Source organism: Protopterus annectens, chromosome 10.part0, assembly GCF_019279795.1.
Source record: "Protopterus annectens isolate FY-2018-M chromosome 10.part0, PAN1.0, whole genome shotgun sequence".
Lineage (NCBI taxonomy): Eukaryota > Metazoa > Chordata > Ceratodontiformes > Protopteridae > Protopterus > Protopterus annectens.
In genome coordinates this window covers 1782610606-1782623725 of record NC_056744.1, presented here as the reverse complement: position 1 = coordinate 1782623725, position 13120 = coordinate 1782610606, and the positions used below count along the sequence as shown (strand labels likewise).

The 13120-nt window shown below is 37.4% G+C and overlaps 1 protein-coding gene across 1 annotated transcript in view; it reads right to left on the bottom strand.

The window, feature by feature from the left end:
* LOC122814496 (integrin alpha-M-like) overlaps window positions 1–13120 on the bottom strand; it is a 935681-nt gene that overhangs the window by 590749 nt on the left and 331812 nt on the right. The window contains exons 9-10 of the mRNA XM_044087070.1: window positions 9572–9725; window positions 4670–4820 (exon numbers count right to left, since the gene is read on the bottom strand). Coding sequence (XP_043943005.1) covers window positions 4670–4820; window positions 9572–9725 — 305 coding nt within the window. The remainder of the gene's footprint in view (window positions 1–4669; window positions 4821–9571; window positions 9726–13120) is intronic.

The following is a 13120-nucleotide window of genomic DNA, read 5'->3' as shown; positions in this document are numbered from 1 at the left end:
ATTAGTTCTCCAGATGCATCAGCGTTGTGAGTACATCTACCTGCACTACAAGGTATGTAGATGTTCATTTGGTAGGTAGTTCATTTGGTATAAACTGGTATATGTTGCATGGGTTAGGGAGGGCACATAGGCTCCACTTCTGCTACAGATATACTGTATTTATGCTTTCACAGATTCTACTAGTGGAGGGTTCAGCACAGCAGCTTGGAATTTACTAGATATTAAGAGATCACCTGGGCTGACAGTATCGGCAACATTCTTGTGGCATAGTTCAATGTCACCATGGCACTGTTTACTGCACTAACATTTGAGGACACAGAAACATCTGCCACACATGTGTTGATGATGAGGGGTCTAGTCAAAACTATGGCATCATTTGTTTGCAGTGCAGGACATCCTGTCCTTATTAGTCCCTGGCAAAGTACACATGAGACAATAGCAAGGATGGCATTTATAACACACACTACTGCTCAGGTTTGCACACCCACTGGGGGTGGGGGGTAGCTACATACACTGATGTTGCCACCATCACTTCAGATCATTTCCTGACTTCAGTGTCACATTTGTCATCAGTTAGCTGAGGTGCAGGTAAGTGATCCAGGCACGGGCATTCACAACACACATGATGGCAGAGATTGACAGCAATATAGAGATTGTAAGTGTGTTGCGTAGCCTGCAGGAGGATGACCAAATGCTGCAAGCCCTATGGGATGACCTGCACCATCATCATAGGGACATGGCATATATGGAACAAGAGCAAACATGCCTGATAGAGGCAGCAGTGTCTCTTGGCAGCTATTGAAGCATCCCAGCGGATGCTGATACATTCACACCATGGACATGGAAGGGTAGACATGTGTGCTGCATGGTTACAGGTGACATTTATGCAGATGGCAAACACTGCTACAAAGACTGCATTACTGTCACTTCTGGCACTGGACACCTCAACTGCCAGATACCGGCAGTCTTATGTTCGTGGCTAAGGATGCCCATTGCACGTTTTGCTCTGTGTAACACAGTTCCACAATATTGCAGTCGCTAATTAGCCTACTTAGTGCACTGTGCAGGTGGATATGCCACCAATCACTGGGATCAGCACTTACGAAGATACAGCAGGTGCTCATGCAGTGCTACACCAACCTTCAGGCAGCATGCTTCTAGTCCTGACAGTTTGCCTATGTGCTTCATTTAGCTACTATTCCCCATTGGTAGCTCCACCCCAACACTGGTGGATGTGAATTTTGACCCCCATAATCTGCTATACCCTTGAGCAACTACCACATGTACATCCTATAACCCTTCACCTTTTGGTAGCACTGCTGCCACCTGTCACTGTGCTCCACCCCTCAGTGGAAGTAATGATGATTGTGTCCTGAGCAGCCCTCTATTCTTTGTGGGTACAATAATATCTGATGCCCAGTCTGGTCTGTAAAGGCACTGTATTGCACAACATGTGCTTGTCAATGCATATATAAGATTTATTCAGACTTATTTTGTGTTTTTTCTGTTGCAGTCTATAGATGTGCACCAGATGTCCCTTTTTCTCTAATGTCATAACTTATTGTGTCAGCTACTGTCTTCTATGGGGCACCGCTGCAGCTGGTTCCACCAAAGATCCCTTGTACAAATCCTTTTCCAATGTTGCTGTAGGTCTTTTAGCCAGTACTATGATGTTCCCAGTACCTTTCTTTGTATGTATAACCATTGTGCAGCATGACACAGACTACAAAAATCTTGCTGTAGATCACTGCTGCATACTGCAACATGCCACCAGATGCATGGAAGCAGAAAAAGCAAGCCTTCATAAGTCTGAACACATGTTCGGTGATGTTCCATGACTTGGACAGTAGAGTGTTGTATGCCTTCTCTGCCAAGGTCATCAACCATGGTCCCAAGGCATCTCCAACACCCAACAGTGTTCATCATTATGTGCAGTTTGCTGTCTTCATCACTGGAAAAAGTGCATTCAGGTCTTTTTGGCTGGCAAAATATGCACATATCAACTAAATGATCTTGTGAAAAGTCACTCTGCTGGCATGACTGATACAAGTCACAAATGTGCCATATGTGAGAGTAATGGAAACTGCTCAAATGGTGGGCAGATGCACTGTATATACTACTTTCTACAGTGTACACCATTTAGCAGTTGATTGAGAGGAAGTCCTTTTTGTTGATATACTGGATGCTATGTGAAGCACACACGACCTTGATGGTAATATGGGTACAGTCAACGGCCCACAATATCTCAGGTTACTGGGCTGGTGCCGCAGAAATCATACACAGTCCTCCGCATGCTGTAACATCACTTCAAGGAATCAGTGAAGGATTTATTATGCTTATGCCTGCAAAATGATTAAACTGACCCCTGTCAAATGCTGGAAAGTCCCACTAGCAAGATTTGTTAATCTTACACATACCATATTGTCCATTAGAATAGGCATTACACACACACACTTTGATTCCATGTATGGGAAGCATGTCTACAAACTCTCATATTGAAATATCAGTTGAGTTTTTCTAAATAATGCTGGTGATGGTATATTAACTGCTGGCAGAGCCATCTTCAACATGGTGGGTAATTGCATCAAACATCTGCAATACTGGAAGGCAGGCACTAAGATTTGTCCTTCTGCTAACACTGATGCTACTCCTAGCATAATAACATGGTTAACCTCCTCCTGGTGTGCAGAATAGATGGTCATGGTGGCTCTTTGTGCTATATTTTACATTTCTGCATCACTCCCCATGTTTGAGTTCATCATTTGCATATGTAATTACTATCATTACTGTCTTTAACATATTTACCCTCATCTGCCTGTCATTATGCAATCATTTTCATAGTCTACGTACTGCCTTATTTCTCCTGTAATGAAGTCATGCTACATGTGTCTCTGAATCACTCCATCCATCTGTGTCACCACTCAAAATACAATCTCACATAACACACTGCATTATCTGTTTCTGAATAGCCACCCACAATCTCACTATGAAGGTAACACAAAAAATAAGTATATATCAGTGACACCAACAGGAGGATTAAATAAGAGATAGCCATCTTTAAATAAGAGATACTAGCATCCAAAGACAAATATGCTGTATAAGAAAACATAAGGCGGGACCTTTAAAAGTGAGTAAAATGTACTGCAATAGTCCTAATAACTATATGAAGTAAATCATATATTTAAGCAATTATAATAGCAGTATTACTGCAGTTGTGAAATATATTAAAGGTTTCTGGCAACATCTCAATGCACCTTCAAAAGTACAATATAAACATGCATGGTAGCCTATGCCATCAATGCATAGTAACAGTTAGCATTGATATAGGACTTAAAATGCCCAAGAAAATACTGAGTACAGAAATTAAATCTGTCAAAAAGTCTTTCATTCTTTACTAGAGGCAACAGAATTGTATTTTTTACATATTTTTTTTCCAAAAATAAAAAAGTAAAAGTTTTTGCTCTGAACTCAAAATTAAATTAATATTCTGGGAATAAAAGCAAATATGTTCACTACAAATAGAATATATTCAAATGCATTTGTTCCTTTATATGTAAAGACAGGCCATAGTATGCGAGTCTGGTCCATGGATAAAGGGGAGCAGGGCTCAAATTCAGGTGTCATCTGCCATCTCAAGCTTCATTTAGTGGCAAACTACACTAGCCATGTAAAACCATTTTCAGCTCTGGCCAAGCATGTCCTGTTTTGTGATTATATTTATCTGCCTTGACTTTTCCACTATAAAGCCTTTCTGCATTATTTCTTCTGCATAACTTACAAGAGCTTATTCTTAAAACTTGTTTTTCTGAGGTAAAATTCTATGATTTTCCATAATTAATAAATCTAGATGTTTTTTCTGTGTCAAATGTGATTACTTTCCCCTCTTCCTCTTCAGTCTTCATCTGCTCTTTGTAAATACCACACCTTTATTTCTAGAGTAATTAGAATATTTTCTAAACCCTCCAGTTGACAGCTTTTCATTTTCCTCTGATATGAATACTGTTTTACTGATTTTTGTGCTATAAGAAGAATAAATAAATACTGTGCACTTATGCTATTAAGATCTGTAACAATGTGACCCGTAGAATATCTGCATGTTGTTAACCCCAAGGGAAGTTATTACTGTCAGAACTTTATCATTACTGACAGTTTTCAGTTGTTGAAGCCTGCAGTTTTCTCACAGTTGCCTGTTAAAAGGACTAAAGGCTTTGACAAATGCTATACACCATGCAGTAAGGATTTACACTATGCATGTCTTATAGACCATTTTAGCAAACGTACATTAATTGCATTAATCATTGTAGCTTACAAAGCTAGTTACATGAGAACTGAAACTAATACAGTGAAAGAAGGCAATATTATATTTTGGGAAGGACTGCACAGAATAGTAGTATGTAGTGTCCTATATTACTGTACTGACATTGGATTCACATCATCTGAACTGGTTAACAAAATATTCAAGCAATACATATGTGTTAGTGTGGCTTGCAATCAAAAATTGTTAGTAATGACTGAAAAAATGTTCATTGGTATGAGTTCTGGCTAAAATGGAACTGTTAGTCTGTACTGGGCTACTGAATCAAGCAAAAGGCAGAATACACTTTGATGAAGTCTAGATCCTGAGCTTCCATTTGTTTTACTGTAATAGCATAAGGAAACAAAATAGTACCCTCAATTGCAAATATCTTCTGTTCCAAAGTTTTCTGTAGTTGTCTGAGTGCTGCAAAGCTTGAAACTTTAAAACGGAACTCAGCTGTAGGTGTTGAGGCTATGGTGCGTAATTCAAGGGAAGCTGTAGGATCATCAAAAGCATTTCCAACCTTGCCAGATAAAAAAAATAAACATGCATTTTGTTAGTTTACTGTGGTTCATACTGTATTAACATGATAATGTACTGTACACTACATTTTTATATTACTCTTGCTTTTTTGATGATTAATTATTTTTATTTCTTCTATTAATATTACTTATCATACTCACTCAAAAGTGAAATAAGTAAAGTTTGCATATTTTGAAAATAATACTCATGTAACACTGTCTAAATTTAGATTTTATAAGAATACTATAATGTGTATATATGCACTCACGTTATCCACTCCATTGCTTCAAAAGTACATTGCAGTTGTGCTACAGGAATAATAATGACAAATTAATTTGTATGCAATTTGCACTGAAAATATGTTACATAGTGCTGAATTTACATTACACATAGTACTGTCAGCACTGGAAGGCAGTGTATAGGTGCCACTTAACAACTAGAGATGCGAAAAATCCTTTTTGAATTAATAGCTTTAGTATACTTTAGTATAAATGTACGTTACTTTTAAATTCTTTTTCCTGATCATATTCACATATCTGATTGTTGCTTTATCAAACAAACATTTAAAACATTCATTTTAAGTGTTTGCTTTCACATTTGATTAATCTTGAGTATTTTCCTGTATGAAATGGAATAAAATGTCCTAAACAATAGTAACATAATTGACACGTCAGAATATCTCAACCATGCCATGTGAAGCATCATCACAAATGTGCAGAAGAGTGACACAAGAGGTGAAAATCAATAGACTGTCAAATTTGATTAATTTACCTGTGGAGTAAATGGCAAATCCCTAAAGGTTCAAGGTATTAAAGCAGGGAGAGAGATGTGTTCATGACTGCAGTAAGGATGTTGCTTGCCAGTGAGCAAGTCTGCACAAAAGCACAACTTAGCAATCCTACCAGAAAAGCTCTGAGACAGAATAAGCTGCTTCCAGTAACATTCTCCTGTACTTTTTTCATTAAAATGTTTATTCATGTGTCCCTGCTTCTATACTTCTACCCTCTTTCCCTCCTCTACCTTCTTTCTACTTTTAGCCTTCCTCAGCTACCCTTCTTAATTTAATTATTTGCATTTTGTAGTAAAGTGGTTTGTTAGTAGAGTCTGTGAGACTTCAAAGTTATTCACCAAAAAATAAATTGCAGTTAGTATTGTAAGCCAGAGATGATGTCCATACATAACAGTTGATGGAACAACAGTAATTCAAGGAACTTAGTTTAAGAAAAGAGGAGTTAAGTGATATGAAATGTAAGGAAAAGAGGAAACAGTTTTTGAAGGAACAAATTTTTTGGAAGTTCAATGCAGAAGAAAAAGAAAGCATAAATAATTAGATTAGTTTCTGTGTGGATATAAAAGGATAGATATTTGGATGGTTAGGGTTGGAAAGAAAATAGGAGTGATTACATTTGTTTCCATAGATGAGTAATTTATGGTAGGTGTGATGACCGTGCCCTGGCCCAGTAATCAAGGAGCCTCAGTCCTCACCACTAACACCAGGGAGGTCGTCTCATAGAAGAGGAAAGGATAACTAATACACACAGTAAAGTACAATTTCCCTTAAGTCCACACAGAGATCACAGTCAGTCTGGGGCTGGTTGCTCCCTTGCTCACCAGGTCCCCAATAAGACTCCCCATTGGCAGAGCTATAGGGTCCAGGTCTCAGCCTAATGGGCAAGCTAAAACCTCCAGTACCCTCTCTGTCCAACCAGTGCTTCATGTCCCTGCCAAGTAGCTGACACAACACACACACACACTTTGAGATAAGTATTTATACAACTTCACAGACACTCCTGGGAAAGGCTGACACAGATTCTCCAGCTGTGCCCCTTTACCCAGGCTATACGGTAGTAATTACTGCCACCACCCATTTAGTAATATCAGCTACTAAAAGGCCCTTAAAAGGGTGTCCAATTATTACTGTGCAATATTAATATCCAATGGTAATGTGACTATACAGTCTAAGACTTATTGGAAGGGCTTAGACAGTAAACTCTATAAATATATAATGTACTCTAAAGCATAATCTATACAAACCAGCCACAGGTAGAACATTTTAAAAATATTTAATAATAAATAATTAAAACACAAGACAAAACTACTACATCACAGAGCTATCTAATAGTTCACAGATCACACAGAAACTTAAAATAACACAGTAGCACAGGTCTGATTTCAAAGAAAAATACCTAATTAATCTTTACTAGCTTTAACTATTCCTACAAGATATCACAGTGCTAAAAGTTACATGTGAGCACAAGGCAGAGTGCTGATAAGTTGGATATCAAGATCAAAATACTCTTAGCCTCTTGTGAGAAATAGTTTATAAAACATCAGTAACAAACATGTCTCTTGGTCCTCCCCAGATTATATCATTTTTGACACTTAGGTTTTCCCAGTATTCATATTGCATCATCTTGACACCTGCTCTGAGTTCCCAGGCTAATAGAAACTTCATTTACATTATTTAACAAGCTAACACCAGCACAGGAGAATACAACACTAAAAGGCATTTCACACATACACTCTAGCAATTAGTCCTTAGTTAACACAATAGACAGAATGTCTTCAGCCAGCCTGACCGGAACCAACTTTAAAGATTAAAGAATGTTATAAAATCATTTCAATTTCAAAAGACACATTTGAAAGGCTTGACTTAGTTTTTCTTTACAGCAAGGGGGCAATGTTTTAACAATCTTAAGTTCACATTTTACAGTGTTTTTCTTTCATTTAAAAACACACACCTGTATTTTAAATTTATTTATACAAATGATAGAATTATGTATGAAATTCTATTTGACTAGGCTGGCAGCCTTCGCCTGTCTCTCCCCAGTCGTCACAGTAGGCATAGCTAATTTAGTAATTGTCGAGATATAGTGGGGTTGAGGTTACATACAATTGCAGTTCTAGTTGGGCTTTACATGTTTCATAACAACAGTGTAATATTTTGCATTCTTATGATTTTACATTTTTGGGAATTACTACTTCAGTATTCACATAGCAGGTCTTCTCAATTATGAGATGAAAATTTTGATCAAGCAGGTGACTAATAATGGAATGTGAAATATTATTGTCTGTATAAACATTAAATAAAGATTGTAGTAACATGAAACTCATTCATTTATTCATCGATTCCCTCATTCATACTTTTATTTATTCATCAGTTACCCATTACATGAAATGTAGGGACAAAGTAGAGCTGGGACCTATACTAGTATGCAATGGATGCAAGGCAGAGAATCTTGGTCTAAACAGAGTCTGATCCCAATGCAGAGCACATGTGGACGTACATTCACATACACTCACTGGGTATGCACACTTAGAAGCAATAGAGAACAGTAGTTCATCTATGGCACATATTTTGTGATCTGAGATGAAACAGATGTACCTGGTGAAAACCCAAGCAGATACAGGTTTGACATTGCAGAATCTGCACAGAAGGCATGCACCTGACAAAATGAACTGAATACCCAGGCAAGGTGAGACAGCAAAGCTAATTACTGCAAGACTGTGCCACACTTTGGTAATATTGTGCAGGTTAAATAAAAGACAGTACACTTTTTAATAAAAATATTAAACCAAACTGCTAAAACATAACAAAATCGGAGACATTTCCATTGTTATTTTTTTTTTCATGGAATCGGTGTAGAAATCTTTGAAAGGCTATTACTCTCTAGCTATGTGGGAAAATGTTGAAGCACACTCGTACTACAATAGAATTCTTTTATTTATGTATGTATGTTCAACTGAACCCGAGGAAAAATAGCAAAGAAGGTATTTCCATAAAAAAAAGCTAGGTTTGATACCTTTTCTTTCCTGAAGCTGATATTAAGACTATTTTTGCCTTTAGAAGTATTTACATGGGATGAGGTTATTTGGTAGATTTTGGTCTTATTTGGGACACTCCATTCAAGGATGAATAATTCCTACAAAAGGTGATACTATTCCTGTAAGGAAGTTTGCAGTTTCCTGTGTCAACTAAAGTTTTTTTTTTTTTTTTGTATCAGATCACTAGTCTTATTGCTAAATAAAAGGTCACTCCAAGAGGAATTTCCATGATCTTTCTCAACTTCTGCAAGCATCCTTCTGTTACCCACTCAAATTACTGCTGCAATGAAAAGTGCTTCCACAGAATTATGAAAGCATTTAATGGCGTACAGTCATTTTTTCTTACATCTTTACTATAATTTATACCGCAACTTCTTCTGTTGCATCTGGCATTTTATTTACAGTTGGCAGAAAAATGGAAAGGCAGTTAAAGTTGCTACCTCACAGTGCTTGGTTTTCTAGTTCATTTCAAGGCTGGGGGGGGGGGGTCACCTTTGTTCAGTCCCTTTCAAAGAAGAAACGCCAGTATGCATATAATATGTGTGGAACTATTTTTGTTTCTGTTTGCACAAGTGAGGCATATCAGCAAGCTGGCAAACTGTCCAAGGCCTAAGCTAAATGATGTAAATAGTAATACATGAAAAGGATACTGAACACAAGCTACCATCTTAAGTGATAAAAGTCCACAGTCTGTGGGTAGGTGTGTATCTCATGCAACGGTACATAGGCCTAAGATAAAGAAAGATTAGCACGTGTGCACACAGAAACAAAAATTGCCCAATAAATAATAGATATGTACTATGAAGACTTTAACTGCTAACTCAAATATGCATTCAAAAAAACTTACCTTTCATTTTGAAAGAAGAGAAGTATAAGAAGGAATACTCAAGAAGAAGTAGAAACATAAGTTGAAGCTCTGTATCTTACCCCAATCGCATAGCGGGTTATGCCTTTGTTCTGAGCTTTCTGAATGGCTTCCGGTAATGACGAGTAATCACCGTACGTTTTCCCATCAGTTATCACAATAAGGATTTTGTTATCTTCAGGCATTGCTCCTTCAGCTTCTATGAAAAGCTCATCCCTACAGTCAAAGAAGAAAAAATGTTTTTCAAGTAAAAGTAAAAAGAAGTACTTGAAACTAAGGAACACCACAATATTACCAGACTTTAAATTCTGTTCTGGATCTATGTTAGATGTGGCATTACATCAAAAAAATATAGTAACTAAAGCTGGGTCTATATCGGAACATCGAATGTCCAAAACATTGACTGCCATAAGGTCGAACTTAGAAGATTAACAGCTGAAAATATCGAAGCCGGGGAACATCGACTTCTTTCCCAGGGAAAGAAGTCGGTGGGCCATTTTCGTGGCTTCGCTATTTCCTCCACTGTGGTGCAGTCTTGGAGTTGGTATATTTAAGTAGGGGGGTGTGGGGGGCAAAACCCCCCACATTAGAATTGGTTTGTGGTGTGGGTGTGTTGTATGTGTGTTTCTTGGAACTTTTGATCATATCACATTTCAAATTTCCAAGTTCAACCTTATGGCTGTCAATGTTTTGGAAGTTCGATGTTGTGATATAGACCCCTAAACATAGTCCCAAAATGCAGAGAAACAATAGCTGAAAGATCAGACTTCTACATACCAAGTCTGAGATACCACTTTTTGGAATATTCCCCTTTTCCTAATGTATGGAGTTCTTGGTGTTGGCAAATATATAGAAGTTATATATAGAGAGGGGTGATTTTTTTCCATATTTATTTTTATTTATTATTTTTATTTGTTTTCTAAAGTATATTACAATAGATAAAAATACAAACAATCATGAAAATTGTCAGATACAAAGTAATATTTGTTTCAGCATGCAATCAAGTCATATTTCTAGTATGTCACATAGAATAAAACCCATTTACTATTTATTTTCAAATTTTAACAGGGAAATGCATAGAATTATCCTAACTGCATGGTGCAGTAAACTCCAACATACTAGATACAATATTTGCAGAAGCTGCAACAGCAGCTAAAGGGCAGAATGTGAGAGATGTATCTGTATTTGAGAAGAGGGATTTTTGATATTCACTCTCCTTTGTTTTTTGTCTTTTTTTTTTTTGACTTTTTGGCACTCGTCATTTTGATTGCTGACATTTCGATAGGGGGCCTATTTCTACATAACATATTGCATCAGCTAAAAATGCTGTCATACTGAAGTGAAATAATGTACATAACTGCTGTAGAGTATTGTTGTAACTGGCATAAATATACTGTTTCTTTAAGCCAGATAAACACATTTTTTGTATTAACTAGAGAGGCTTCACAAAGAAAAAGTTTATTAGTGAACTATCATTCAATTAAAATGGTGTCTAAAAGGAAGATTATGGCCCTTATAGTCAGAGAAGCTCACTTCTGATTAAGGGAGAGCGTATGCCTAGAAGATCACTTTTAGGGAGTGTGTAAGCAGTAAAGAACACATACCATAATAATCTGCAAAAGCCTGAATATCTTCTGTTAGGAATCCAGAAAGAAGGAAACTTGCTTAGACAACCTTCGGATTATGTTAAAATTTGTACGAGAAACCTTTTTTTTTTTTTTTTTTTACAACTAACAGAAAATGTCCTTTGGATAGTTTCCTTTGCTCTACCTGTGTATACAAGAATAGTCTGCATGTAAATTTTGTCCATCTGTGGACCAAAGTTTTCCACTGCATTATTATGAATCAATGCGTCATATGTCACAGACACACACACACACACACACACACACACACACACACACACACACACACACACACACACACACACACACACACACACATAAAGTTTAATTTATACTTTTACATACACACACACACACACACACACACACACACACACACACACACACACACACACATATGCCTGTACCAGTGACAGCTTGTGGTATTGAAGTGCTGGGCTGCAGCCCCCCCCAGTTGTCAAAAGAAAAAAAAAAGTTTAATAAATATTTTTACACACTAGTAGCAGTGCGAACTGCAAACTAGTGTGTAGTATGGAAGATGCAATGATTCGCGGAACACATGCATGCTCAAGTTCCATTTTAGGAAGGAAAAAAAAGAAAAAAAATACTTTTCTTGTCTCTGCACTGTTTTAAAAACAGTTCAGATTAAGAAGACTGCAGGCATCAATTAAGATGCCCAAAAGTCATTGTGGTTTTAACTGTAGTAAATTGGAATCCGACTGGACTAAGTCAGCAGCCACGTCACGTAATCTGAATATTTATTTATTTATTTATTTTATTTTACATTTGTTGACCGGGAAAGTCCGACTGAGTATATGCCCATTTTCAGCGGAGGCCCAGGGATAAAAGCTCCATATATTCAGACATATGAGATTTACATAATATAAGAGTATAATCTAGCATTTCAGAGGGGGAAAAAACAGCGTATTTATAGCGAAGACACAGTCTGACAGGTAATGACAATATAGAGATGGGATAAGTTAAAACATCAGCTGCTATTTTTAGGTATTCTATGGGCAGGTTGTCAGCTGCTAGTCTTGTGGGTTTAAGTTTTGTCAATAGTTTTTTTATGTAGGAGGTGGGTACTGTGGAAAGGAAGAAGGGAGGGATGGGTGGAGTTGGTTTGGGTGTGGATGGTGTTGATGTAGGGAAGTGTTTTTCAGTTAGGGATAGAACGGTCTATGTAAAATGTTTGTTGAAAGAGTCGGCTATGCTACAGGTGGAGAGAGGGGTGGTTGGTGGGGGGGGGTGATTACCTTCCCTGGTCAGAGGATAGGGTTAATTGTGGACCAGAATTGCTTTGGGTTGTTTTGGGAGGAGTTTAGGGATGTCTGATAGAAAAGGGCTTTGTCTGCTTTTACTTGCTTTTTGACTTTGTTACGTAGTTCAAGGAATAGTTGCTTATCTGAGGGGGTTTTTGGTTGTGTGCCATTGTTCCCATATTTTATCCCTGGATTTCATAAGGTCTTCGGTGGTTTTTTGTAGCCAGGGGAATTTTTTAGTTCGGATTTTGGTGCATCTTTGGGGGGCATGGGAGTTAAGGATGTTGAGGAAAGTGCTGTTAAAGTAGTGGACTGCTTCATCTAGGTTGACGTATTTTAGGGGTGACCAGTTTATTTTTTGTAGGGAGGTGGTGAAGGAGCTTGAGTTGAATTTAGCTTTGTAGTGAATGTGTCAGTGGACAATGGGTTTGCTGCTCTTTATGTGGTCTTTTAGTAGGAAGGTTAATGTGGTTGCTGATTAGTCCTGTTGCTCTTGCGGTCTCTTCCCATGCTTTAAGTTAACAATTAATTTGTGAGGGGCAGATCAAGACAGATGGATGGACTATCAAAAAGTAAAAACAAAAAACTGACTTAGTGGATAACTTTTATGTAAGTAAAGACTTCCTTGGCAAGGTAGAGTGAAAGTGTTTTTTTAATCAACTACTGTGAATAAAAAAAATCATGAGTTCAGAGTGTTTTTTTTTTTTTTTGGCAGGGCCAACAA